Genomic DNA, 26,562 nt, shown 5'->3' on the forward strand with positions numbered 1-26,562 from the left:
CTGGGGGAGCCCCCGGCAGCCTCGCGGAGGCGGCCCTCCCGCCCTTCCCCAGCCCTGGCAAGCTGGACGGGGACCCCCTCTGCCTTTGAGCAGTAGGACCGCTGGTGTGGCCACCGTAGGCCTGGATCTTCTGGGACTCTCCCAGTTTGCTTTGATGTTGTGCTCCTCCACAAAGGCAGTTCGTTAGTGTAAAGCGTTTTGTATAAATAATGAATCTTCCATCAGCCTCTGTGGCCTGAGTTTTAGTTTGGGAGATAGGGGCATATGTGCATCCCCCGTGGGCATACATCAGACGTTTTCATGTGCTCAGACCACTGAGGGTCACGGCTTACCTAAACAGCTAATTAGAATGAGAGCTACTCACCACGTCCATGTGGCTCTAAAGAGAGCTCAGTTGTTCCCAGTCACCGAGGGTGTCCTCTGATTGGCAGGGTTAGGGTGGCCTGCAGAGTTGACAGGCCTCCCACCGGCTCCCAGGGTGCTAAGCATGTGAGGTGGCCGTTTTGCTCATTCGGTCCTTTAGGGGATGATCAGGGTTGTCTGTTGGTTGGTGCAAACCTGCCTCTAGAAAGGGCAGGTTAATTCCCCACAGTCTAGCAGGGCTGCCGGCCTTTGGTTCACAAAGAGTTGCCGCTCCGGGCACGGGGGACGGGTCTCAGGATGGCCATTTGGGTGGTGCGGTCTATGCAGAGGCAAGAGGCTCAGAAACCGCACCTGTTACCTGCCAGGCCAGCGAGGGTGCCTGGGAGGGGCTTTCGGGCTGCACAGCCACCCCCGCCCTCCGGGGTCCTTGATGGAGCACCTCATCTGAAGCAAGTGATGTGTGTTTTGGAATTTGTTCTAAAACAGGCAGGTTGGTGAATCAACAGATATACTTGTTGAACAGCCCTCCCTCTATCAGGAATGACACCAGCGGCTAAAAGGAAATGGGCAGAAATCAATGCTAAGTCAAATATTTGAGGGAAGCACGGTCGTGCTTGGAGGGCCTCGGGCTGTGGGTGGGGACCGAGCTCGGGGAGGGCGCGTGGCAGTGGTCAGGTCGCATGTGGGGGCCCGGTCCCCTGCCGCCGCATCACGGAAAAGTTACCAGAACTCAGCTTTTAGGTGTTAAAAGAATCTGGCAATTTGACACAAATGCATCGGTCTGGTAGGTTCACCAGAGGGCTGTGTCACGGAAATCGAAGAGGAGAAGCTCGGGGAACACATCCTGCAGCCACGTTAGACAGGAATTATGGTAAGGGAAGAGGGTACGATCATAACAGCTCATAACAGCTCCCAATTCCAGCCAAGCACCCTCTTGCTGGACTTCAACAAAACAACTCTATTCTTCTCTGGCCCAAGGGACTAGCAAGTTCTTTTTGTGCTCTGCTCATGGGAGGCCGGGCACCTGTGCACCTGCCCCTGCCCCCACCTGCCTGCCAAAGCTAAGCCGCTGAGAGAGTTAAACATACAAGTTGCCTTGGCAAGGGTTTTGCAAACACCTGCTTTGCAAGCTGTCCTCCCACACAGTGACCTTGGGAAGGCCTTGGAGAAGGGGAGCCAGAGGAGCCAGGTTTTTTGTTTTTTTTTTAACCACAACTTCCCAGGGCATCAGCACTGCCTTTGTCTCTGGGCTCTTCCAGAATCGGGAGGCAAGTGCCAGCTGGGGTTCAGTGGCGGGTGACCTTGGCCCCGCGGTGGCTGCTCATCCCTCTAACCCGACTAAGTCAGCAAGGGGGCCAGGCTCCTCCGTGTTCAGCCCCAGGGCAGCCATCAGGGTGAGGGGGATGCTGAGCAGCAGCTCCTGCCCACCCCCCGGCCCCCCAGAGGGCATGGGCCAGCCCACTGCTGGCAGTGGGCAGGGGAAGAAAAGATGGGCCCGGCTCAGCCCCTGGGGCTGCAGATAGTGTTCCCTCCATCCCAAGGGAAGGAAAGGCCCTTGGTGCCAAGCAGGCGTGGAAAGCCTGCTGCTGGGAGCCTGAGGTGAGCATCGGAGACCGAAAGCCTACCCTGCCTGGCGCCTGCCGGAGACCAGCGAGAGGGAAGCCGCCACCACACGGCAGAGGCGGCCCTGGCCAGAGCGAGGCCGGCAGGGCCTGCCCGAGCAGCCAGGTAAGCATCTGGCCTGGCCGCAGGGGCGAGGCGGGCGGGCCTGCGTGGCTCACAGAAGCTCCTGGCCGCCGCTGCAGCCGCTGCCTGTGATGGCAGGCCACCAGACGGTTCTAACGGGAGGGCTGTGCCCTCACAGGGGGAAGCAATTTCTCTTCCATGGTGGGCAGGGTCCGTCTGCAGTAAGCTGGTGTTTGTCATTTAAGTGCGGGGGTGGGGGGGAGTGCCATCCGCCTAAATGTGGGGCCTGTAATTCTGAAGTGGGGTGCTGCGGTAGGGGACTTCCTCTTTCCCTTTCAGAACAGACCAAAAGTCTCCTCTTGGGGGCATCGTCAGCCCAAGGTGCGATTTCTCCCTCCTGGGGAAGGTGAGGCCATCCCCAGAGTAGCTTTTAAACACGTTATTGGCTGGGCAACAGCCGCACCAAGGCAGCTCATGGCTTGGCTTAAAAGGCACAGTCTAGGGGCAAAGAAGAAATTCTCTGGGCTGGGGTGGGCCCAGCAGTCCCCTTTGAGAATCTGATGAAAGCCAACCGGACTTCTTCCCAGAAAGTGCTCCTGTGTAGTTTTGGGTCTCTTGGACCCCGGGCTAGGAACCTGTGGAAGGGGTGGTTCTGGGTGGTTCAACTCTACTCTGAGCCAGAGCAGGAACTGTGGTAGGCGGGGGTAGGTCCCAGGATACCTGGCCAGGGAAACCAGTAAGTGAACAAGCAACGGATTTTAAAAATTTATTAGAACCAAAAGACATTTTATAAAGTATAAGCAAAAGGCAGATGACATTTTAAGACCCAAGAGCTCTGGGGTACTGGGCCCTCTGGCTCCCCCAGTGACATGAGTTTCCTCTCTTTAGGGGAGACGGAGGGGGAAGAGTCTGAGCAGCAGAAGAGCTACAGAAGAAAAGGAAATGATACATCTGCTCACAACTCTGAACTTGCAAAGAAACTCCCTCAAACTAGCCAATGGGGATGAAGGTAAGGTGGGGTGAGGGGAAGGGGTGGACGTGGGCCAAAGGGTTTTCTTTAAGTCACTGGGTAAATGTTGATTTCTAGAGGAACTCTGGTCCTTTCCCCACCTTCCACGGTGTAAAGTTTGCAGCAGCAAACTCGGATTCAGTCTGGATCTGATAAACCCTCCTTCACAGAACCAGGCAATTTTCCTTGAGAGAGGTTATAAACCGGTTGGGGAGGAAAGAAAACCCCTATAATCGTGACATTTTATACTGGACTACTGTTGGCAGCAAATGACAATAGTTTAAAACTATTTTTAGTTTTGGTAGAATTTTCTGGGTTTTCAAGGACCTTTCATGGCTGCAAAGCTGGGAAGGGAGAACACATCTGTAAGATGAGTGGTGAACTCAAACTGAAAGGGCCTGCCTCTTAAAAGAAAAATGTGTTTACTTAGCGGTCCAGTTGCACTAGGGCTCTGAGAGATGAAAAACCTTAGAGAGCGGGGTCACGAGGGGGTCAGAGCACCACATGACAACAGGAGTAAATACTTCATCTGCAAACTGCAGACTAGCTTCATTTCGGAAGTAATTTGGTTGAAAGGAAGCAGAAGGCCGTCTGAAAGCAAGGGACGAGTCCCAGGTGCGGCTCTTTCTCTGGGTCCACTGTCCTATCGAGTTGCACAGAGGTTTGTAATGATGGAATATCTTAAGCACTCTGAAAATACTTCCAATTTTATACACTCATGTACAGTAGGAGAGCTTCGTTTTTCTCTCGGACTCATGTGGGTAGATCATCCCCACCCTGAAAATCCTGTGTGCATAATTACCTCCTTTTTTCGGTTTCTCACAGCCCCTTGTGCTTTTCTGTATCAAGAGGTGTGTATTCTGGAGGCACCTGGGTGGCTCAGTCAGCTGGGCATCCTGCTCTTGATCTTGGGGTTGTGGGATCGAGCCCTGTGCTCAGCGGGGAGTCTGCTTAGGATTCTCTCACTTGCCCCTCTACTCACTAAAAAAAAATTTTTTTTGGCTTTCCAAAGGCTGGTCTGGTGTAAAATGGGGCAAGCATAGGGTTTTGGTGTTATGATTAACTTTGTGATTTGTTGGTTTTCTATTCCATCATAACCCTTAATTCCTTCCTTTGGGGTCACTAGTTGAGGTGACAGCTATCCATTTATCTATTTTTGCCTCACTTCTCTTTGTCTACTCTGGCCTCACCCCTGGGGTTTTGATATTCAGTGTTTTCATGGCCCAGAGGGTTCACATTTTCCATTTTTTTCACTTTATCTAATTTTATTGCATCAGGGGGTCCACTGACTTGGGCCTGGATGTGTCTTTGTGGTCTTCAGACAGCCATTTTCTGTGCGTGGTCTGTGGATATTTAAAAAGGCACAAAACCCTAATTCTATTAAGTAAATCCTCTGAATCCATGTTTTTTTTTTTACTGATTGTATCTGTTGATCACGCACTAGGAACATGGACTTTCTCTTTGTAGTTCTATCAATTTTTGCTTTCATATTTTGAAGGGATATTAGTGGCCACTGCTCAGAACAGTCTAAGTCAAGAGTAATGCAATGGTTTGCCCTCTTAATCTTTTGGAAGAGTTCCCCAGTACTGCCCTGCTTTCGCCCAGTGGTTTAGGATCCAGCTTGTCCATCCTAGGTGGAGGGTGTTTTTGCAGCCGATTGGTAGAAAATAATCTGTGGTGTCCACAACATGTGATACAAAGTAAACAGTCCTTAATGCAGTAAGTGTATAAATAATTATAAACTGTGGTAAAAACTGAGAAGAGAGTCCTGCTAGCCTAGGTTTGCACGGGGGGGGGGGGGGGGGGGGGGGTAATGGACAACCCAGAGTGCATATGTGATCTCAGAGCCCCATTCCCCTGAGAGCAAAGGGCTTGAAGACTGGAAAGGTGGCGAGCAGGGCCCTGCAGGGTAGTGTACAGATGGCGGGGGGAGACCCACCCCATCACCAGGGCAGCAGATGCAGGAGGAAGGAGGGACAGTGTGTGGCACTCAGAGCCCGAGAGAGAAAACAACGCCATTGTCCTGCCCACAGGCAGTTCAGGAACCTGTGGGGTCCGACAGGTGTGGGCTAGGCTGGGGCGGGAGGGGGGCTTTCTTCTCCCAGCTCCCCCACGAGGGGCGCCCTCAACCACAGTCCTAGGGAAAGGCGAGCGCAAGGTCGTAGCTGTAGGCCGGCGCCGTGTCGCCAGATGCTCGGCAGACGGGAAGCGCACTCTGGAAGGCCAGCCGGTCCACGGCGAACTCATAGGCGTGGATCAGCCCGCGGTGCCTAGAGGAAGCACAGGGCCAGCGAGCACGTCAGCACAGCGCTGCCAGCCCCCACCCCAGGCTGCACCCAGGACAGTGCTTCCCGTAACACGCGTGTCCCTCGGACACTCGGAATCCCCGGACTCGAGACAAGTCTGGCCGAGGGCATGGCCGGGGCGGAGGGGGGGAGAGAGGGAGAGTCACCCCGCAGCTTGAGGAGGACGGGGCTTGGCCAGGCCCCTGGGCGCCCCAGCTCTCCCGGGGAGGCGCTCACAACTGCTAGCACGGCCGTGCCTGAGAGAGGACCCTGGCGGGGTTCTCCTCACAACATCAAACCGAGAGGGGCTGCTCTGAACCCTTGCAGCCCCAGCCCACTGACCTTCTGTGAGCAGTGAAGTTGTCCAGGTCCGTGTTGCGCACCACCCTCTCGTAGGGCACGTTGGCCGTGATGAGGCTGTGGCTGGTGAAGGCCAGGTGACGAACGGGGTGCCTGGAACACAACAGGAGAGCCGTAGGAAAGGGAGCCCCCTGAAACTGGGCTCTAGAACCCTATGCCAAGCTTCTCATTGACAGAGGACAAGCCTGGGTGCTTGTCTGGTTGACTACCCAGCAACATGGTGTTTCGGATGTCAAGGAAGTTAGCCGCCTGCGGTAGAGAACAGCCCCATTTCGGGCTGGCTGGCCTTGGGTAAGTTCTCCAGGTTCCCCAGCTCATGGTGTGGGCCTGAGTCCTAAAAGCCCCCTCCTTTACCATGGAGGTATGGACCATCTGCAGGTGCTTTCATGCTGCGACAATGTGCAACAATGGCTAGAGAGGGGATAGTGCCATACCCTGGGGCCGGAGCTGCAGGGAGAGCTGCCCTAGAAGGGGAGGTGGACAGGCTGCTTAAGGCAGTTCTTTCGGGGAATGGCACCATGGCCGAGTTCTAGCTGCCTTCTGGCACCACCTGGTGGCAAGTCCACGCATCACCACAGAAAGCCGGAAAAAAGATGACACACCTGCTCGCTGAGTAAGGCCCGGCTGGAGAGAGTCCAGCAGTCACCCAGGGCTCGAGTCTAATAAAAGCTGCTGAAGGGGGCACCTGGGTGGCTCAGTTGGTTAAGCGACTGCCTTCGGCTCAGGTCATGATCCTGGAGTCCCGGGATCGAGTCCCGCATCGGGCTCCCTGCTCAGCAGGGAGTCTGCTTCTCCCTCTGACCCTCTTCCTTCTCATGCTTTCTATCTCTCATTCTCTCTCTCTCTCAAATATCTCTCCCAAATAAATAAAATCTTTAAAAAAAAAAAATAAAAGCTGCTGAAGGGAGTGAGCACTAGCTCCCAGTGCTCTCTAAGCAGCAGCCAATTCGTCTTTTAACCTTGCCTGCTTTTGCACCTTGACCTGGCTGCCCTACCTTATGCGTCGGAGACTCCACTGGGTCTTGTCGACCCGAGCTGGGCAGGAGTCCTGGCAGCGATAACAGAGGAGCTGCCTCTCCAGGGACCGGGGTTCCTGGCCTGAGAAACGGAACCCCTGCAGCCGGCCCAGGGGCTACGCCAACGACGGTGTGGGGAGCTGGCTCAGAGGCCGCCTGGCACCGTGAGCACCCCGTTACCTGGAGTGCACTTCCCACAGCTTTTGGCTCATCCTATAATCCCACACGGAGACCAGGCCTTCCTCGCCTCCGCTGACGATTTTCCAGTCATCCATCTGCACTGCAGAGACTCCCAGTTGGTGGGCAGACAGCGACAGGGCGATTTTGTCAGTGCGGAGGTCGTGGATCCTCACCCTGGAAGGCCCACGACAAGCACAGAGAAGGGAAATGGGAGGCAAGTTAAAGCCTGAAATGACACATTCATCCCCAGTGGTGCTGGTCTATGCACAACGATTTTGTGAAAACAGAACATACAAAAACCCCTTCGGTTGCAAACATCTAACTACCAGCAGGGACGTTGTATCCCCTTATGCATGGTCACAGAGGCTAAGATGCACGAGGAATGAGCTCGCTTACAGTGCTTGCAACTCTCTAGTCAGAATGACTTAAAAGCCCCTGGAACAAGAGAGACTCAAGAGAAATACCATGCTTTCTCTGCTCGACAGGGAAGACGCCTGCCCTGAGCACGAGTCTGCTCCGAGGGAAGGTGAGCGGGGACTGGCGTGCAACTGTGCAGGCTGTCCCAGTGGTAAGTGAGGTGTCCAGCACAGTAGTAGTGCTGGCCGTCTAAGATTCTGTTAAGGGCAGCAGATAAACCAGCCACACGCGTCTGCAACCCAGATCCTTACCCGGTTGGGAAATAACACTTTTCCGGTCTTTAACTGACTCTGTAAGTTCATTACCTTCTTGTTGAAATTTGGAAAGGGATGTGTCTGTCTATGGTTGACTATGTGGACAGTTGGCTGCCACTTATCTGAAGTCTCAAAGCAATTACTTGCTTTGTCATAATCTGAATTTAAGAACCTCTTTACTCTTTACCTAAGAATATGTTGAATTTCCACATATGGACAAATTAGATAATGAGACAGAAATTTCTCATCCAGCAGAAACACCAACATAGTTCTGGAAATAAGCCACAAGAGCAAAAATTAAATGTGGCAAAATTTCAGTACAGGTGAATTTAACAGCCTCTGCGCTGCAAGTCAAGAAGGAAAAGACCCTACCACCCAGCGGGGGAGCTGGACAAACCCAATGCTGACATGTTATATGTGGTCCCGACAAGTGTTGAGGGGAGATGATCTGAAACACATTCTGTGTCCTAAACTCTCAGTTATGAGCATGCACACACTAGATCTATTGTTTTCAGAGTTATGAGGAACATTAATTTGAACCAAAAATTCTATATCCGGTGTAGCTACCAAGTTTAAATGCATAATTAAGATTTTTTTTTTTTTTAACAGAAAAAGACCCCAAATCAGCTACCTGTGGATACTTTCGAAAATAAAGGGATGTAGCAAAATCCTGGCAGAACACACAGGCCCTGGAGAGATGAATAAAACACTCAAATGTAGCACCAGATCGACCACTCAAGACCTAACATGCTTCCTCAGTCATGGATGCACGCAGGACAAACCCACATATTAACAACAGTAAGTGCTCTGAATGGATCACAAAGTAGAACAACACAGGAAGGGTGGACTTCAGGACAAGAAGCTTTAGAATGACGAAGGGGAGAGTTTAGTAAATGTTTGGTAAAACCGCCCGGGGTTGGGGGGGGGGGGGGGGAAAAAATACATGGACCTAGTTTTTTCAGTTTTTTTTTAAGTAATTCAGTTTCTTGAGTCATAATCTACTCAGGTTTAAGCTGATTTTCTTAAGTCTCCAAATTTGAAAACCTAAATGAAATAAACAACTTTCTAGAAAAATGAGAATTACCCAAACTGACCTGCCCTGCCCCCCCAAGGATAGAAAGGGCTACAAGGAGCAGACTGAGAAAGCCATCAAGGGCGCAACTACCCCACAAACCAGCTAAATGGGCCCCTCCTGGACGGAAGAGCCCAGGGACTCTGCACACCGCTCCACAGCCCGGCAAGGCTTCCCACGTCTGTCTGTGAAGCCGGCATTCTGTCCTCCCCCAAACTGACCGTGACAGCAGGGTATCAAAGACAACACGAGATCGGTGTCAGCGCTTGGGCCAAAATACAGAATTCGTCAAGGATATCTATTAATCTAGTTCACCGAGTCACTACAACAAATCATGGATACTGAAACGTGAGGAGATAGAGCACTTATTTCTAATGAAGGCTTTAAGATAAACAGTGATCTTTTACTAATACTTCACATTGTTTTAAAAATTAGGTACAATTAGGGTGCCTGGGTGGCTCAGTTGGTTAAGCGACTGCCTTCGGCTCAGGTCATGCTCCTGGAGTCCCCCGGATCGAGTCCCGCGTCGGGCTCCCTGCTCGGCGGGGAGTCTGCTTCTCCCTCTGACCCTCCTCCCTCTCATGCTCTCTGTCTCTCATTCTCTCAAGTAAATAAATAAAATCTTTTTAAAAAAAATAAAAATTAGGTACAATTAGATACAAGAATAAATGAGAAGTGGACAAGTTTATTAGAAATGATAGTTGAAGATAATTCAGTAATAACTCAGAATCAAATGAAATTAATATGTCAAAATCAATAGCTATCTTAGGTACAAACAACCACTAGTTTTAAAAACTGTACTCAAAGAAAAGATCTCACTTATAAAAGCAATTAAAGACTATACCCTATAATAACTTTCTCAACTTGGAGCTCCACCAGCTACATTGCATCAAAATAAATTCTAGATGGCTCAAAGAGTTAAGTATAATTAGCTACAAGAATATTCAGAATAGGGAAGGCCCTTCTAAACCAAAAAAACCTCAAAGTCAAGAAGGAAGATATTGATAACTATATATAAAAGTGTTTAAAATTTTCCTACATGGGGAAAAAAAAATCAAAGTCAAGGCAAATGATAAACGGGGGGAAATGTTTGCAACAGAGGTAACTGGCTAATTTCTTGTTAAAAAAATTCATTCGAATTGAAAGTAAAGATTGGCAACCCAATATTAAAATAAGAGAAAAGCTAAGAAAAAAAGTTAACAGGAAAATACTAATGGCTTTTAAACATGTGTGAGATGTGTTCACTGGTAATGAGAAATTATGAACTAAAATTACATTTGGATACCACCTGTTGCCTATCTATCTACCTGGCAAAGGTCAAGTTTGGTAGTAAACTCTGTGAGACCCTTCATGCTGGGGAGCCTTGGACAGACAGGTACTTATGTATGCCTGATGTGAGCATGCCTCTTTGGGGTGTGATCTGGCAATATTCAACAAACAATATACTTTACTTTTGACCTAGCAGTTTTGTTTCTAGGAATTTATCTAGGCTGTATCTAATATGTGTATAAAAATACACACATGGACATATAAGGCCATTAGCTACAGCACTGTTTTTAGTAGCAAAAGATGGAGTTTCTGTTTCAGACAACTTACCCTCCCACTGAAAATCACTTAGTACTGCTGGATAAATAACACCCTTTAAAAGGCACTGCTGGGGTCACAAAGCAAGCGACTGCCCCAGGGCCCAAGCTGGAGAGCAGCCTGGACAACCTGGGGTGGGGCGAGCCTTCTGGCAGGTGCCGACCTCAGGGACCAGCGGCAAGACGGTAAGACTCGGGCCCACCCAAAATGGGGTGGGGAGTTGGAGTCAAGACGCCTGCCTTAAAAAAAAAAAGCCACATAAAACTTCCGGAAATGAAAATACCACTCCTGAAATTAAATTCAGAAGAATTTGTGTATTAGACAATAAATTTGAAAGATAACCTAAAATGGAGCACAGATAAACATGAAAAATGTGACTGAGGGGTTAAGAGATGCAAATGATAGAAGGGGACAGTTCACCATGGGGCAATATCCGTAGAGTTAATGATTGGTATTTTTCTAGAATTCATGAAAGGCATGCATACTCACACTCCATGAGCACTAATCAAAATAAGAATTACATATTTCTAAGTATCCTACTGAAGTGACAGAAAGAGGTCCTAAAAGCAACCTGAGGAATAAAGCCATCACCGGTCTAGGGCTGGGAACAGAGGGGCCGGGACTCTCGGGGGGGGGGGGGGGCAGGGCCGCCCGGCCAGCAGGCGGCGCTCACCAAGCCACTGCCACTCGTGAGGAGCGTGGCCCGGGGCTGTGACAGGTGTGGGCGTGCAGACACCCCGTGGAGGAGGACCGGGCTGCTCAGGAAGAGAAGTGCCCAGAAGCCTGGCTTCTCTGTTGTGCTTTTGAATTCAGCTCTGAATGTGTAGGTCACCTGTTTAAGTGAAGCTGGAAAATTTTAAGATTTTGGGGGTGCCTGGGTGGCTCAGTCCGTTAAGCGTCGGACTCAGTTTCAGCTCAGGGCTTGATCTCGGGGCTGTGAGATCAAGTCCTGTGTTGGGCTCCGAGCGCTGGGTGTGGAGCCTGCTTAAGAGTCTCTCTCTGCCGCCCTCGCCCCCCGCCCCCCGCCCCCACTCTCTCTTTGAAAGGAAAAAATAAAGGGAAAAATCTTAAGATTCTGGAAGGACACAAACTGGTGACAGCAGGTACCTGGGGAAGATGGGCAAGAGCAGAACGAAGGGGATAAAGGCACCTTTTCCTTCTAAGTGGAGACACTGCGGGGTTGTTTCAGAAACAGGAACTCATTCGTGAGAGGGGAGGGGGCACCCCGAGTTCTTCAGGGGTACGGGCTGTGCTGTTTCTTAAGCTGGGGGGTGGATGCACAGGCATTCCGTGACTAAACTGGATACATAGCTTACATACGCTCCAGATAAAACTGGACTGGAGAAATACGTGGTCCCAGAACATGGAGATGCGCTCGTTCTTCCTGGCCGGCGCGGGGAACCGTCCAGGCCCCGCAGCGCGCTGACGAGCTCTGTGACTAGGGCCGCGCGGCCCTCCCTACTCAGGGAGGGGTCGGGGGCTACAGATGCGGGGAGAGCACGAACAGGCTCGGAAAACAAAAGTCTCCCTCTCCGCAGTTAGAGCCACTTGAGGCATTTGTGCGAAAGAGAAGGGAGAAAAGGTGTAAATGCTGTGAAGGGAGCACTGCCCGTAGGCACAGCTGCACTGCTCACTCACAGCACCTTGTAAAGGATGGGGTCGGGGGGGAGATTCTAGCCCAAGTACTTTTCAGCGCATATTTGGTTAATAAGGGTCTATTTTGCTGGGGTGATTTTCATAAAGAGCTCCTCTGTTGAATATTTATACTCCATAATTTACAGTTTGGCTGTTAGGGAGACAAAGGCAAACACAAATTTGGTCCAGAAGTTCAAAGTTTGCCATCTGTTTTCCTATTGTATTTAGATACCAGCATGGATGGCTCCAAACAAAATAAACAAGTACATCAAAAGATACAGCATTTGTGTAACATCACTAAGGAAAACAAAAACGGGCCAAAAGAGATTTGAACTTCTCCCCCCAGGAAAAAAGGAAAAGCATTTATGACATCTCCTTAGAGAGGCATCACTCTGCTTTCTCGTCAACAGACAGAAATAGCACACCCTACGGTGTGCAAAGTCCACACGAGCCATTCAAATCCACATTAAGAAACCGGTGTCTGCCTCAAGCATCTGACAGCGTGCGCCACCAACCTGAACCGTGTCCCTTGGCCAGGCGTGCAACCTCAGCCCTCCAGTCAGAGACTCGATGCTGGGAAACAGGTAGCACGACAAATGGGCACAAAATCCTGCCAAGACAATGGATTCCAGGGCCAGAAAGAAGCCAATGGTAGATATCGTGAATTCCTATCTAGCGAGTATTTCGTCGTTTGCCCGTTGAAAAGAAAAATAATTGGTCCGAGAGCTGTAATTGTATTATGTTTAATATTCATGGTTGGGTTTGGAGGGCTGTTCCAACACTCCCTCTCTCCAGCCCCTCTCTAATGAAAATCACACCCTAGGAGTCGGCTCTAGCCCGCCAATTAAAATAAAAGACACCAGAACCTTCCAAAGACTCCAGCAGAGGAGCATCCATCTGATGGGCAGGATAACGTGCTGGAACTGAGAGGGAGGCACGCTCTGGTTGGTCCTGTGCTAAGAGCTTTGAATAACTTATTATAACACTTGCAGATGGAGCAAACACAACATTTACGCCCCGCTCACTCTGTCTCTGACAGCGGGCAACAGCACACCACCACTTCATATTTGTCGGGGCCAGAAGTAAGCTCTGAGACTCTTTAGCTGGGGGTCATCACTCAGGGCTCGCCTCCCATTGGTTTGGATTAAATAGTCCCGAATGATAATAAGGCAAACTGTATTTGATGGCAAAGATGAAGCCTATTCAGATTCTGGCTCGGCAGTTTCATTTAGAAGGACCTGACCTGAAGCTATATTTCTATCCAGAAAATAGAGGGAACAAATAAGAAAACATTAACATGGAGCCTTTTTTATTAAAGACCAAATTAATCAGAAAAGCTAGTGTTTCTTTTTGTTGTTGTTGTTGTTTTTCCAAGAAACCCATACATGATTCTGTTTTGTCCTGTTGAACCTGGGCTATTAGAGAATCTTAAATATAACCTTATATGCCAGAATCAAGAGCTTTATCTCTGCAGCACTGACGATGGCCTCTGGTGAAGGATTCACTGTCAACAGCAACTAGAAGAACATACAATTTTAAGTAGAACGAGCCAGTTTAATTTTGCAACTCTAGGCTCTGCTCAGAGCTCTGCATTTTAAAAGCTGTATCTCTGAGGTTTGGAGTTCCCTCGGACTGCTCACTTGACCTTCCTGGCCGCTTCCTCAGTGGGGCAGCACTAGATGGCCTTGAAAAGCTCTGTGAACATCTTGCGATTCCCAGCAAGCCAGTCCGCCTTGATGCCAGTGGTGGGCAATAATGGTGATGTATGTACCCCGCCCCCCAAAATAAGGCACATGATCCCACATTGGAAACGTGGAAATATTTAGCTTATTTTAATATCCTTTTAGATTTTAAATTTTAATCAGATGACTATACCTAGAATAACCGCTCTATTTTATGGTCAACTGATTTTCAACAATGGTGCTAAACAATCCGACGGGGCAAAGAATGGTCTTTCAACAGATAGTGCTGGACATTCACGCAAAAGAATGAGGGTGGGCTCCCACCTCACAGCATATACAAAAATCAACTGTAACTGCATCGGGACCTCAATGGAACAGCCAAAACTAGAAAAATTCTTGGAAGAAAACTTATATTAAAGCAGATCTTTGTGACCCCGGGCTAGGAAATGGCCTTTTCAGTGTGACACCGACACCAACAGCACTAGTGAAAGAACAAAACAGATAAACTGAACTTCATCAAAATTAAAAACTTCCGTGCTTCAAAAGACACCCCCGAGAGAATGAAGGGACAGCCCACCGATTGGGAAAATAATACTTACAAATCATATCTGATAAAGGCTTGGCATCTGGAATCTTATGAAGGACTCTTACAACTCAATAAATAAAAAGACAAGTAACCCAGCTAAAAAAACAGGCCAAGGATCTGAATGGACACTTATCCAACGAGGCCAAAAGCACATGAAAGGATGTTCAACACCATTAGCCACCAGGAGAATGAAAATCAAAACCATGATGAGCTGCCACTTCACACCTGTTACGCGATAATTAGAGACAAGAGCGAGGACTGGCGAGGATGTGAAGCAATGAGAACCGTCGCCCACTGCCGGTGGGACTGTCCCATGGTGCAGCCACTTTTTGAAAAGAGTCTGGAAGTTCCTGAAAAGGTTCAACATTGAGTTACCATATAAGCCAGCAATTCCACTCCTCAGTTTATAGCCAAGGAAACTGAAAACCTACGTCTACACAGACATTTGTACTTGAATGATACAGCAGTATTTGTAATAGTCAAAAAGTGGAAACAACCCAAGTGTTCATTAACTGATGAACGAATAAATGTGGTATATTCATACGATGGCATACTATTTGGCCATAGAAGGAATGAAGTAGTGATTCATGCTACAATGCAAGTTTAACTTGGAAACGTTATGTTAAGTGGAAGAAGCCAGTCACGAAAGGTCGCATTTTATAGGATTCCATTTATATGAAATGTCCAAAACAGATTCATAGAGACAGAAAATAGAACAGTGGTTGCCTAGAGCTGGAGGAGCCCGAGGGAAATGCGGAGTGGCTGCTAGTGGGTACAGGTTTCTTTTTAGGGTCATGGTGATGGCTGCACGACCTTGTGAATGTCATACACTTTAACTTTGTGGATTGTACAATTTAAATTGGCAAATTGTAGGCATGTGAATTTATCTCAATAAAGCTAAAAATTTAAAAACTCATCTTGAGATTCCAGGGCGAGAAAGGCAGTGGGAGCTGTTGGTGCAGTGACGGTCGCCTTGGCAGCCCTCTCCCGTCCTGACATGGGCCCTTAGCACCAGCTCCCACTTAGATTCTCCCTGCAGAGCACTGATGAGCCGCTCTGTTCCAGATCCCCGATTTCATGGTGGGGAATGAGCAGGCCACTGATGAGGAGACTGAGAGCAGACAGAATAGAAAGAGGCCTCCATTAACACAGCCCCCAACTGCCAACTACTCATTATGTAAATCATTGAAGAGAAAGTGGGAGTTCTGGTTCTGGCCAAGAAGAAGCCTGTTACTGCCTGTCTCCTGCTGACCACAACCAAATCCTCTGGACGAAACACAAAGCAAATACCTGAGGACACTGAAGAGTCAACTCCGGGATGATGGGCTGTGGAGGAAGTGGCCGCATGGGGAACGGGTTTCCACTTTTTTCCCCTCTTCTCTCAGCCATGCCCCAAATATGAGCTCCAAGAGTTTTGTGGTGGTGTAAGAGCTCAAACTCCAAAAGAAACACCACCTTTCTGAAGAACCAAGGGAAAGGGCCCTTCCAGTCCCAAGAATGTGTGTGTTGGGGAAGGGATGTCTTTGTGGGGATTTCCCCTGCTCTCTTTTGCTTTGTTACCACAGAGCTGCAGGGTGGTAGTGAAACAGGCAGGGAAAACAGAGAAACCCTCACTTCTGGTCAGAGGCCCAAGAGAAAGGAGCTCCTGAAGGCTGGAAAGTGGTGGGATGAAGAGAGGAAGAAACTGAAGGAGAGCCTATTACCGTCTGTACCAGACCCCACACAGCTCCCAGGCTTATCTCCGAGCTGTGCGCAGGACGGCTCCAATGCGGCAGAGCAACGGCTCGGAGATTTCAGCTCACACTGCCATCTTCAGACGACCTGAATAGACCTTTTTTCTGAAGACACAGAGACGGCCAATAGACACATGAAAAGATGCTCAATACCACTTATCAGGGAAATGCAAATCAAAACCACAATGAGATATGACCTCATCACCGTCACAATGGCTAGTATCACAAAGAAATAAGCATTGGCGAGGATGTGGAGAAAAGGGGACCCTGGGCACTGTTAGGGGGAATGCAAACTGGTGCACAGTGGTGCAGCCACTGTGGAAAGCAGCATGGGGGATCCTCAAAAAATTAAAAATTCCACCGGGGGTTATTTACCCAAAGAAAACAAAAACACTAATTTGAAAAGATGAACTCCTGTGTTCACTGTGGCATTATTTACAAGAATAAGATATGGAAGCAATTTAGGTGTCCATTGATGGATGGATGGATAAAGAAGATGTGGTATATATACACAATGGAATATTCTCAGCTATAAAAGGTGAAATCTTTCCACTTGCAACATGGATGGACCTAGAAGGTATTATACTGAGAGAAATAAGTCAAAGAGAAAAAGACAAATACCATATGATTTCACAGATGTAGAATCTAAAAAACAAAACAAGCAAACAAACAAAAAACAGAAACAGACTCATAAATATGGAGAACTCGTGGTTGTCGGGGGTGGGGGGGGTAGAGTACAATATTCCAGGTATAAAATAAATAAGTCCCAGAGATGCAAAGTACAGCATAGGGAATACAGTCAAGAATTTTGTATGGTAATAGATGGTAACTATACTTATCCTGGTGATAATGCATAAATGGCCAACATTATTGGATCACTATGTTGTATACCTGAACTAATATAACATTGTATGTCAGCTATACTTTAGTTAAAAAAATAAAAAACCAATACCATCTCAGACTAACCCCTGAGTAACATTATGTGTGGGACAGAGCCAGAGAAGCATTAACAAAACCTTTGAAAATTGAGCTGACACTGGAATCGCCAGCCACAGAAGATAGAACTTGCAGTCTGAACCTAACCAGGGTCACTGCCCATTTACAACAAAAATCTTTTTTTTTTTTTAAAGTAGGTTCCACGCCCCAGAGTGGAGCCCAACATGGGGCTTTGAACAGACGCTGAGATCAAGAGTCAGACGCTTAACCAACTGAGCCAGCCAGACGCCCCCTAAAACAAAAATCTTAACATTCTCCAGAGGATTATACAACAGGTTCCAAAGTGGACACAACATAACATTTCAAATGTCCAGGATACAATCCAAAATTACTTGACATACACACCCCACCCCACCCCCCGCCCCACAGAAACAAACAAACAAACAGAAAAACACCAAAAAACCCCCAGGAAAATGTGACCCACTCTTAAGGGAAAAAACAAATAACCCAGATTTGGGGAATCATCAATAAAGGTAAAATGGTAAGAAAGAATGATGTTCTGGGCAGACAAACAGATCTATATGCAAATTTTGAACTCAAAAGATCTGAAATAAAAAATTCACTGGATGGGCTCAGTAGGGAGAATGGATACAGCAGAGGAAAGAGTCATTGGACCTGAAGTTAAATCGAAGAGTTATTAAACAATCTGAAGGACAGAGAGTTTAGGGAAGAAAATGAACAGAGAGAGCATCAGTGGCCTGTGGGATAATATCAGAAGGTCTGACATCATTGAGTCCCAAAAGGAGAGGAGAAAGGGATTAGTGCAGAAAAAACATCTGAAGAAATAATGATTTGGTAGAAGATATAAATGCACAGATTGAAATGCTCAGTGAACCCCAAACAGAGGTTAAACTGAAACAACGACAAAGTGGCCTATTTCCTTCAGTCTTTCTCTTGGTAACCTATTCAGACTTCTCGTGTTATCATTCCTAAGCCATTAATTCATTTTGCCTTCATTGAGCAAACACGTACTTTCATTTAATTGAAAATACCATTGATCATAAGCACCATTATTTTGTGTAACATCTAAAAATGCTGCCAATTAATTTTAAGATGTCCTTATAAAGGACACGCCCTGACTGCACAGCTGTGAAGATGTAAAAAGGGCATCTTCAACTAAATACAAAACTTGGTGTTGAGCACTCGCTGAGCAGTGGACACTGTGGTGAGGAGAACGGACACGAGCGCACTCCTGATGTTACTCCTAGCTCTTCTTGGTTTAGCAGGAAAGGACAAAATGTGCCAGGGAGAAGCACAAGCCAACAATAACTATTTCCACCCTAATCATTCTCTTCGTCTTTATCAGACTCTGTCTTTTCTGGAAAGGGTGAGATGCTAGGTGAGCTATTCTTTTCCTTTAAATTTTAGCCTCACCGCCCACCCCCCCCAAAAAAAAACTCCTTACAAAACTCCATGTTTGCTAATTTCCTTACGTTCATGAAAAATTATTTTTGTCTTAACCTGTGACAGTTTTATGTATCTTTTGATAGAGCACTAAGAGACCGCAGTAGAAATTAAGTTTAAAAAAAAGGGGGGGGTTCCAGTTTTTTAAAATTGCATCGGCCATTAAGTGACAACCAAGTACATAGCTCTCTTCATAGTATCTGACCCCTTACTCCCACTTTTGAGATAAAACATAAGCTGTAAGAGCCTTGTGCGTACATCTCTAATGAGATCCGACTCCTAGCTAGTAAGCCTTTGCTGAAAACACACACACACCCCTTCCCTCTACTAGATTTGAGAGTCTAGATTCCTTATTCTTTCTTTTTTCCAGATGTATAATTTTTTAACCCCTGTGTTTCAAATTCATTTTGCTTTCACTACTATTCTGATCATAAGGAACAACGGCAAGCCCCTGACAGCCCAGCAGCGGTCAAACAGCCAGCACAGGTCTAGGACTGCCCTGATGAAACGCCACTCTGAATACCCCCCTTCTCAACTCCAAGCCACTAGTCTGTTCTTTACATCCACAGAGACAGAGGATTAAAAAACAAAACAAACCAAAACCCACACTGCAACACTGGTTTCCTAAGGAAACAGACTTCCCACGGGCAAATCTACACCTGAACATGATCAGAGAGCCGTTTTACACAGGGCCTTTAGCTCCTCTTCTGGCAGCCCTGCTTTAGGAGCTTTACGGAGTTTGTCAGTCTCCTAATGGCAGGACACGTTCAGCTGACAAGGGTCAGGACAATGTGGCTTTAACTGTCCCCCTACAGCCTACGGGGTTACGTTATGCAGGCACTAGAGACCTCTTCTCTGGAACACTACGGTGGTTTCCTGGGAGCCTCGCTGTAGTTGAACACCTAAATGCTCATGCTGTAAACAAACTCTGAAGCATAACCTACGGTTCTAAACCCTTCCATTTGGATGCCCCCGAGAGCCCTCTGCATTTGCTCTCCTGGAAAGAGAGTAGTAGCGGCTCTGTCCCTGGGGGGAGATCCTACCAGATAACCGTGGAGCCTTTGTACGGCTCAGTCTGGAAACTACAACATGGAAGTAAACTGCAAACTGACTGGTTTCATTTGCTGGGCCACATGTGGGACCACTTACCAAGCCTAGTTTTTGTTTTTTTTAAGAGAAAAACTGGACATACACTGAGGAGTTTAATTCTTGAGCTCAGAAATTATCAGCCATTTTAGGAAACCTTGAGAAACAATTTTCTTTCAATAGAGCACACTCACATCATCTTTCTGCTCTAAGGGAAGGGGGTAGCAGCGGGGTGAAGGTCAGGAGTTGAAAATATTATTTGACACGATAATTATTTTTGCAAGCTGCTGCACTGGTGCGGCCGAGGTCTGAGACTTGGCACACGGGAGTGCCCGCCTCGCGATCTGATCCCCCCCACCAAGCAGCCCACCACCTGCAGCCCCGGGCCGGGCCGGGGGAGGGGGCGCTGGCAGACCCTGGCCTCCAGCCATGCTACCTCTCTTCGGGGCACTGGATCAGACACGGCAGCTAACCAGCCAAAAAAAAAAAGACAAGGGGGAGAGGGAACAGGGAGGGAAAAAGACCTAAAATTTGGACTCAGAGGGTCTTTTCAGACACTTTAATCCTTTCGTGCTGATGGTTCCTGGAGCGTCCGTGGCTGGCACTGGACCCTGTAGCAGGAAAATCCGACTCCCTAAGCCAAAGCGTTAAAGAGAAGACTGCTAATCAGCTAAATAGAAACTGGAATCTGTTCCCATCAAGTCCCTTTTTCCCCCCATCACCAGAGGGACACCATAGTGTTCTGAAATACACTCTTGACATCATTTGGCAGGCAACCCCATTCTGTTGAACACGATTCAGCCCTTAGGTTATTGTTTTTAATATTAGAAAGTGAGCTTTTAAATGCCAAACAAATTTTGCAGCAGGGGGACAAAAGATATTCCAAGTGGTCTCACTGGACCTTCCACCAACTGTGTCCACCAAATGGCTTAAAAGACCACCTTCCCATGGTGTTTCAGAAATGAGGCAGAGACATAGCTCTGTCCAACTATTACCTAATGCAAGACTTTGTTCTCCAAGTTCACAGAGATGGTATTTAAGGATCAGGCTGAACTGAGGCAGGCAAGGCTGTGGAGTGAGAATGTAGCCGTGCAAGCAACAGAGGGAACGAGCGAGCACGGCGGAGGGGCAAAGCCCCATCACAAATGGCTGGGGCTAAAAACGTGGCTCTTCACTCACACCTACCTCCTGTCCATGTTGCCACTGACCATGAGGTTGGGAGGGCTGTCCCTGAGGTTGACGCAAGTGAAATCACCAAGCGCGTTGCCCAGCTTCGAGAGGCAGCGTTCTGCTTCCAGGCTGTACACCAGGATCTGGGAAGGAAGGAAGATACGTGGGTGTGCGGCTGCATACAGCAGGCCTCCATCCAACACTTCTCATTCCGGCACCGTCACGCAGCTCCCCTTAACGGAGATGTTCTGTGAGTAATTTCCTGACCTTTTCCAGGATAGGGATATGGCTCTTAGAATGACAATAGGAGATGCAAAAGAAAACAAAAGAACATCCAAAGAATTCCTCAGGCCAAGGTACAAAAATCATAGGACACAAAGGAAAATGCCAAATGGGGACATTAAGTAGCCCAATTTCCTAACCTAGAAAGAGCAGCACGGAAACTAAGGGTCACTGACTGTGTCGGATTTGGAAGGCGCCTTCTGATTTTCTGATGTCCGCAGATGAGCCAGCCTGTGTTCTCTTGTTTTTCCCCTCTCTGTATTGCTATCCCAGAAGGTAAAAATTCCCAGGATGGATAGTTAATCACTACATGACAGATGATTCTTTAAGACTAAACTACAAACCAAAACACAAAGTCTTATTCCCGAACGTTAAAAAAGTTTTTTAACTGAGGTATAACTGACATTCCCAAACCTTTCTCTCTTTAGCCACTCTCCACTTGCTAATTTTAGGAGGTTCTGTTCTATAAGGTGTGGAAGCAAATAAAGTATCCTTGATCTCCAGACAGTGTATTCATTATGATTGAACATTTCTGTTTTCTCTCCAGCAAAAAAAAAAAAAAAAAAAAAAGAAGATCAAAAAGACTTTTTTAAAAAAATTTTTTAATTTTTTTATAAAAAAAAAAAAAAAACCCATAGTAATTCAATTAATTAACATTAAATGCTTGCTTTGGGGGGGGTGCCTGGGTGGCTCAGTCATTTGAGTGTCTGCCTTTGGCTCTGGTCATGGTCTCAGGGTCCTGGGATGGAGCCCCGTGTCAGGCTCTCTGCTCAGCAGGGAGTCTGCTTCTCCCTCTCCCATTGCCTCTGTGATCTCTCACTCTCTAATAAATAAAATCTTCAAAAAAAAATGCTTGCTGTGGATTAGTCACTGTTGTAAATACTTAAGATACAGCCCCTGTGCCCTAGAATTCACAGTTCAAAAGCCTCCTCATTCTCTCTCTCTCTCTCTCTCTCTCACTCACACACACACACACACACACACTTCTGAGCATGCATTCTATTCTGTTGATCATGTGGTTAAAATGACTGGACTCAAAAGTTTTAATGTTAATATTTTGTAGAGATTCTCCTCCCTTTGCACACACATGAAAATCATGTGCTATCTTTTTCTTCTCAACCTTACATTTATCAATTTATCAGGATACAGGTTCTTATTTCAGTACTGAGAGGTTGATGGTCTCCACCTCGAAAACCATGATCTCCTTGTCAACACACATTTCTAACAAGTGAATCTTTGGAAATGCTTCACAGTTCAAACAAGACTGTCATGTTAACTATTACCAGCAGCACCTGAAAGGAAAAGAGGCTATTTCAAATTTTATTTATTTATTTACTTATAAAGATTTTATTTATTTGACAGAGAGAAAGACAGCCAGAGAGGGAACACAAGCAGGGGGAGTGGGAGAGGGAGAAGAAGCAGGCTTCCCGTGGAGCAGCGGGGCTCGATCCCAGGACCCTGGGATCATGACCTGAGCCGAAGGCAGATGCTTAACGACTGAGCCACCCAGGCGCCCCGAGGCTATTTCAAATTTTAAAATGCCTTCCTAATCCATTAAGACTACAGAGAACAAGCTAAGTTTTATTTTTGTTTTCAAGCAGTTGAAAATAAGTTTGAAAAAACTCAAAGAATTCTAAATAGTTCTAATAAATCTGAAAACATTTCAACAATTCTAAAATACCCGAAAAAAGTTATTCAAGTAAGAACATAGAAATAATCAAATCTTCGGTCTATAGTGAATAACCTAAAAGCTGCATAAAATCAGCTCCAGGAGGGAGAAAAAAAATTAACAGCAATCTCATGGTCTCTCATATAAGGGTAATTTTCTTTGCTTCTGTATCTTGGTAGAGTTCTTAGACTCAATTTCTTTTTCAACTTCCATAGTAGGAAGGTAGGCCCCCTAATGTGCAAATGTCTGCAGTAACTGTAAGAATGAAAATCTAATGTTGAGTCCGTCTTTACTTTTTCTCATTCTTTTTTGACAAGTGGAGGGGGTCATCTCTGAGTGACACAGGGAAATCTGATCCCTCTCCAGAAAGACTGCAAATTCATCATAAAGGCATCAAAGTTCGTAGTCAAGAGTCAAGTATTTTCTGAAATGTTTAATAATTCAATGAATCCGAATATCTGAAGAGCACCTTTACCATTAGGGTTAGTTAAAGACCACAGAGATTAGAAAACACATTACCCATCTCAGAGGCAGGTCTTTCCATGTTAAAAGTCCCTTAACGACCTTTACCATTTCTCCCTCCCTCCCTCCCGCACTCTCTCCCTTTTAATAAGGTTGAGCAAATGGGACTTCATTTTATCTGATTGCCACAGACGAGTGAGATTAATTATTCATGCTCACACTCCCCCTCTTGTTAAGACCATGCATTAGACTAATTTTTCTCTTTATTGCCCTAGTTGGGTGAGTCTCAACCCATGGCCACTTGACTCCCTCTCAGACGTGTATGGATATGCTGGAAAGAAGGCAAATACAATCCAGAGCTAAAATCTCAGAGAAAATGTTCTGCACTAATGTGACCGCCAAATCAATAGATATTGCTGGGGATTTTTCCCTTTAAGTACCAAGTGTATGCTACAAAAGAGCCTACATAAAGTGATTACAGAGCAAAGTTTTATTTTAAGAATGATCTCAAGTGACAAGGTTAGGACTGGCATCTACTTTCCAGAGAGAACCACAGGAGATGCGTGTGCGGTCAGAGGACCCTGGGTCATGGCCTTGCTCTTCGGCTTCCAGGTAGAGATCTATCGAGAGGGCACCTGATGGAAACAAGCACCGTTTAAAAAGAACTTCAGCAGAAAGTTCTTTTTCTTCTTCTTCTTCTTCTTCTTAGAAACCTTAAAGTACTTCCATAAATGCTAGTCTTAGAATCCAAACTTTCAGTTTCGGCAGCTGTTCAGATTTCTTTGAAATCGTTTTCTTGAACAACTTATTTTTTTTCTGATTTCAAGCGTAATATACTTTGTAACAAATTCTAACAGAATGACATAACAAGAAGTGGTAACCTGCTGTAGATCTCAGAAATAACCCCCCTTTAGCAGGTCGGTGTATATACGGCTAGACATACGTCTGCCTTGTCTGTTTCTGTGTATAAAACTGTTTTTTTTCCCCTCTGAATGGGATTATATTGTTTTACAATTTGTTTTTCCTAAACAACATGAGAGTCCTTTCCTCATTAGTGTCTAGAGATAGATCCTGTTCTTTTTAATGGCTGCATAGAATTTCTCTATGGATATGTAATTTCATACTGATGGCTACTTGGGTTGTTTCTACTTTTTTAGACCAATAATGTAATTCGTTCAACAGCTAAGTCAACAAATATTTATTACTCATCTTCTTTGCAGTAGGTACTGGGATGACCAGGGACGGCAGCTGACGTGCAGAAGCCTCAGCCTGCCGCCAGCTGAAAGGGTCCACCTCTTCACCAGCTGCTGCACGGCCCCCCGCTGTCCTGCTCCTCCATATATGGGACTTGCCTCTCTGAGGAGACCCACCTTACAGCCATGTGCCTGCATCTGGTGTTGTAATGGCAGGGGCGGCAGGGTTACAGTCAGGAAGGAGATGGCAGCCCCAGAGCCAACAGCTGGGATGCCCTGGTGCAGGTAGGCCCTGTACCTTCCAGGTGTGACCCGGAATATGGAGTGTGCCCAGGAATGGCTTTCCAACCAAAGCATAAAGGAAAGAGCTAAGAAATGGCTACTGTCCCTGCAGTGGGGTGAGGTCCTTCGCCCACCCAGTGAGAACTGAGTATCGCACTGCAAATGCTTCCTAAATCTGGGACTGCTATTACCTTCATAATGAAACAGGACCCAGTTGCATACAGAAATCACTATGAAGAGATTATAGAGCCTTGTAGTCCCAGACTTTTGGTCAGGTACTGATGAATGAAGAAAGGAGCTCCATTTCTGTTTTGATTTTAAACTTACCCAAACAGTAAGTCCTCCTCATACTCCTCTATCTGCCAAAGCCATCACACCAGCAACCTGAGCAACTGGCTCACCTCCTCAGGACCCTAGCACTGCCTTTCCAAAGGAGTGAGGAGTGGTCAGAAGGCTTCCTTACAAGATGGTGGCATTTAAAAAAGCATGGTGGGGGACACCTGGGTGGCTCAGTCGGTTAAGCATCTGCCTTTGGCTCAGGTCATGATCCTAGGGTACTGGGATCAAGTCCCGCATTGGGCTCCTGGCTCAACGGGGAGCCTGCCACTCCCTCTGCTTGTGCACACACTCTAATAAATAAAATCTTAAAAATAAATTAAAAAAAATAAAAAATAAAAAAGCACCGTGGTTTAAAGATCACTTGTCTGCCACCATTTTAAAAAGTGGGAAGTGACAAAGAGAGCTAAAGGTTGGGAGATGCTGGGCTGAGAGAGTCAAAGATAAAAGGCATGGTGTGGGAGAGGATATCTGAAATCCTTGGAGATGACAAAATCTACCTACTTTCTTTCTTGATTCCCTCAGAAGCCACCCCCATCACTACCACACATACTTTGCTCTTCTGAGGGGGACAGTCATGGTAAGAAGCCAAATTCTAGAGAGTAAAACAAATAACCCTCATGTTCTCTCCTCTTCCATGCCAATGAAGCTTATTTCATGCTCTCTCTGTGCCCTTGGCAGAGTTCAATTTGACAAGATCCCCTCTTGTCAGTATTGAAGGTATTTACTGGCTACACACTTCAGCTGGTGTTCCCAAGGGGCCATCTTGAACTGCGCATCAGCTTCTTTTTTCCCAGACCTGTGTGCTCAAATACTGGAGACTGCTTTGGGCAGACCACCTAAGGCTCCGTGACCAAGCACCACACCACGTGCTGTAAAACACTGCTCAGACTTAGGCTCAAAGTTCCTTGGGGCCAAAATGCTATTGTTCATTCCCGCAGCACTGATCAAGGACCCAGCAGCATGTGCTTGGAGATTAACGGATTGGTACATGGTATCTGGCAAACCCAGAGCTCACCACAGTCTGGTTCATAATAAATACCCAGAGATGCCTTTTTTTTGCTTGACACATCCTGCCCCCATTTCGGGATGCCTAATTTTGCTACTGGCCCATACAAAGAATCACTTTATCCTACTCAAAATAGGAGGTTCCATAGATCTCTCTCCAGAATATCCAGATTCTAGAACACCCTAACTGTATCCAGGCTAAGGTTTTACCCTGACAACACAGCAGACGAGAATATGTGGAAAACCCTCCTGTTTACAAACACTGAAAATGCTGGATAAGTTTCAGTCTATTAAACATTCTTCAGACATTCTGTTTAACTCCTAGGAAATCTGAGAAATTCTGAGGAGCCAAAAACGAAGAAGGCGCTAAAACCAGAAAAGGAAGTGGCACTCATGTCAGGGGCTGCTGTGAGGACGTCTACCAACGTCAGGAGCCTAGAACTGGGGAAAGAGGAGGCAAAGTTTCCAGCCAGCACCAAATGGAACACCAGAACCGAGATGTCTGCCTACAACTGGGGCCGTTGTATGGATAGGCACACTCAGTAAAAAGCAAACCGGGGAAAAAGCCAATCCACTGGCAAAGAGAGCCTACCTGGAAACCTGTCTGCCTCAGGTTCAGCTCAGGATGGAAAATGTGGGCTCTGGGTCTGTCCTCACCCAGGCTCAGACTCTGAATTTATACTACCTGCAGGGCCAAAAATCCTCATGCCTAGTAATTAAAGTATTTTCAGGTTGGTAACTTGTCTCCTGGTACCTGGCAGAGTCTTCTCAAGAAGAAGACCCTCTCACAACCCTTTCGGAAACCTACAAAT

The 26,562-nt window shown here is 46.9% G+C and overlaps 1 protein-coding gene and 1 long non-coding RNA gene across 2 annotated transcripts in view; one reads left to right on the forward strand and one right to left on the reverse strand.

Annotated features, from left to right (window-relative positions):
- Positions 1-2,801: 2,801 nt before the first annotated feature.
- Positions 2,802-26,562, reverse strand: part of FBXW8 (F-box and WD repeat domain containing 8) — a 123,639-nt gene continuing 99,878 nt past the window's right edge. The window contains exons 8-11 of the mRNA XM_025889444.2: positions 20,534-20,661; positions 6,900-7,073; positions 5,686-5,796; positions 2,802-5,328 (exon numbers count right to left, since the gene is read on the reverse strand). Of these exons, the coding sequence (XP_025745229.1) occupies positions 5,196-5,328; positions 5,686-5,796; positions 6,900-7,073; positions 20,534-20,661 (546 nt within the window). The 3' untranslated portion in view covers positions 2,802-5,195. The remainder of the gene's footprint in view (positions 5,329-5,685; positions 5,797-6,899; positions 7,074-20,533; positions 20,662-26,562) is intronic.
- Positions 2,936-18,242, forward strand: LOC112837260 (uncharacterized). Its single transcript, XR_012374845.1, has 3 exons — positions 2,936-3,058; positions 8,180-8,368; positions 12,090-18,242. It is a non-coding gene; the product is annotated as an uncharacterized lncRNA (long non-coding RNA).

Source organism: Callorhinus ursinus, unplaced genomic scaffold (genome assembly GCF_003265705.2).
Source record: "Callorhinus ursinus isolate GAN/ISIS: 27379988/994484 unplaced genomic scaffold, GSC_fseal_2.0 scaffold41, whole genome shotgun sequence".
NCBI classification, from domain to species: Eukaryota; Metazoa; Chordata; class Mammalia; order Carnivora; family Otariidae; genus Callorhinus; species Callorhinus ursinus.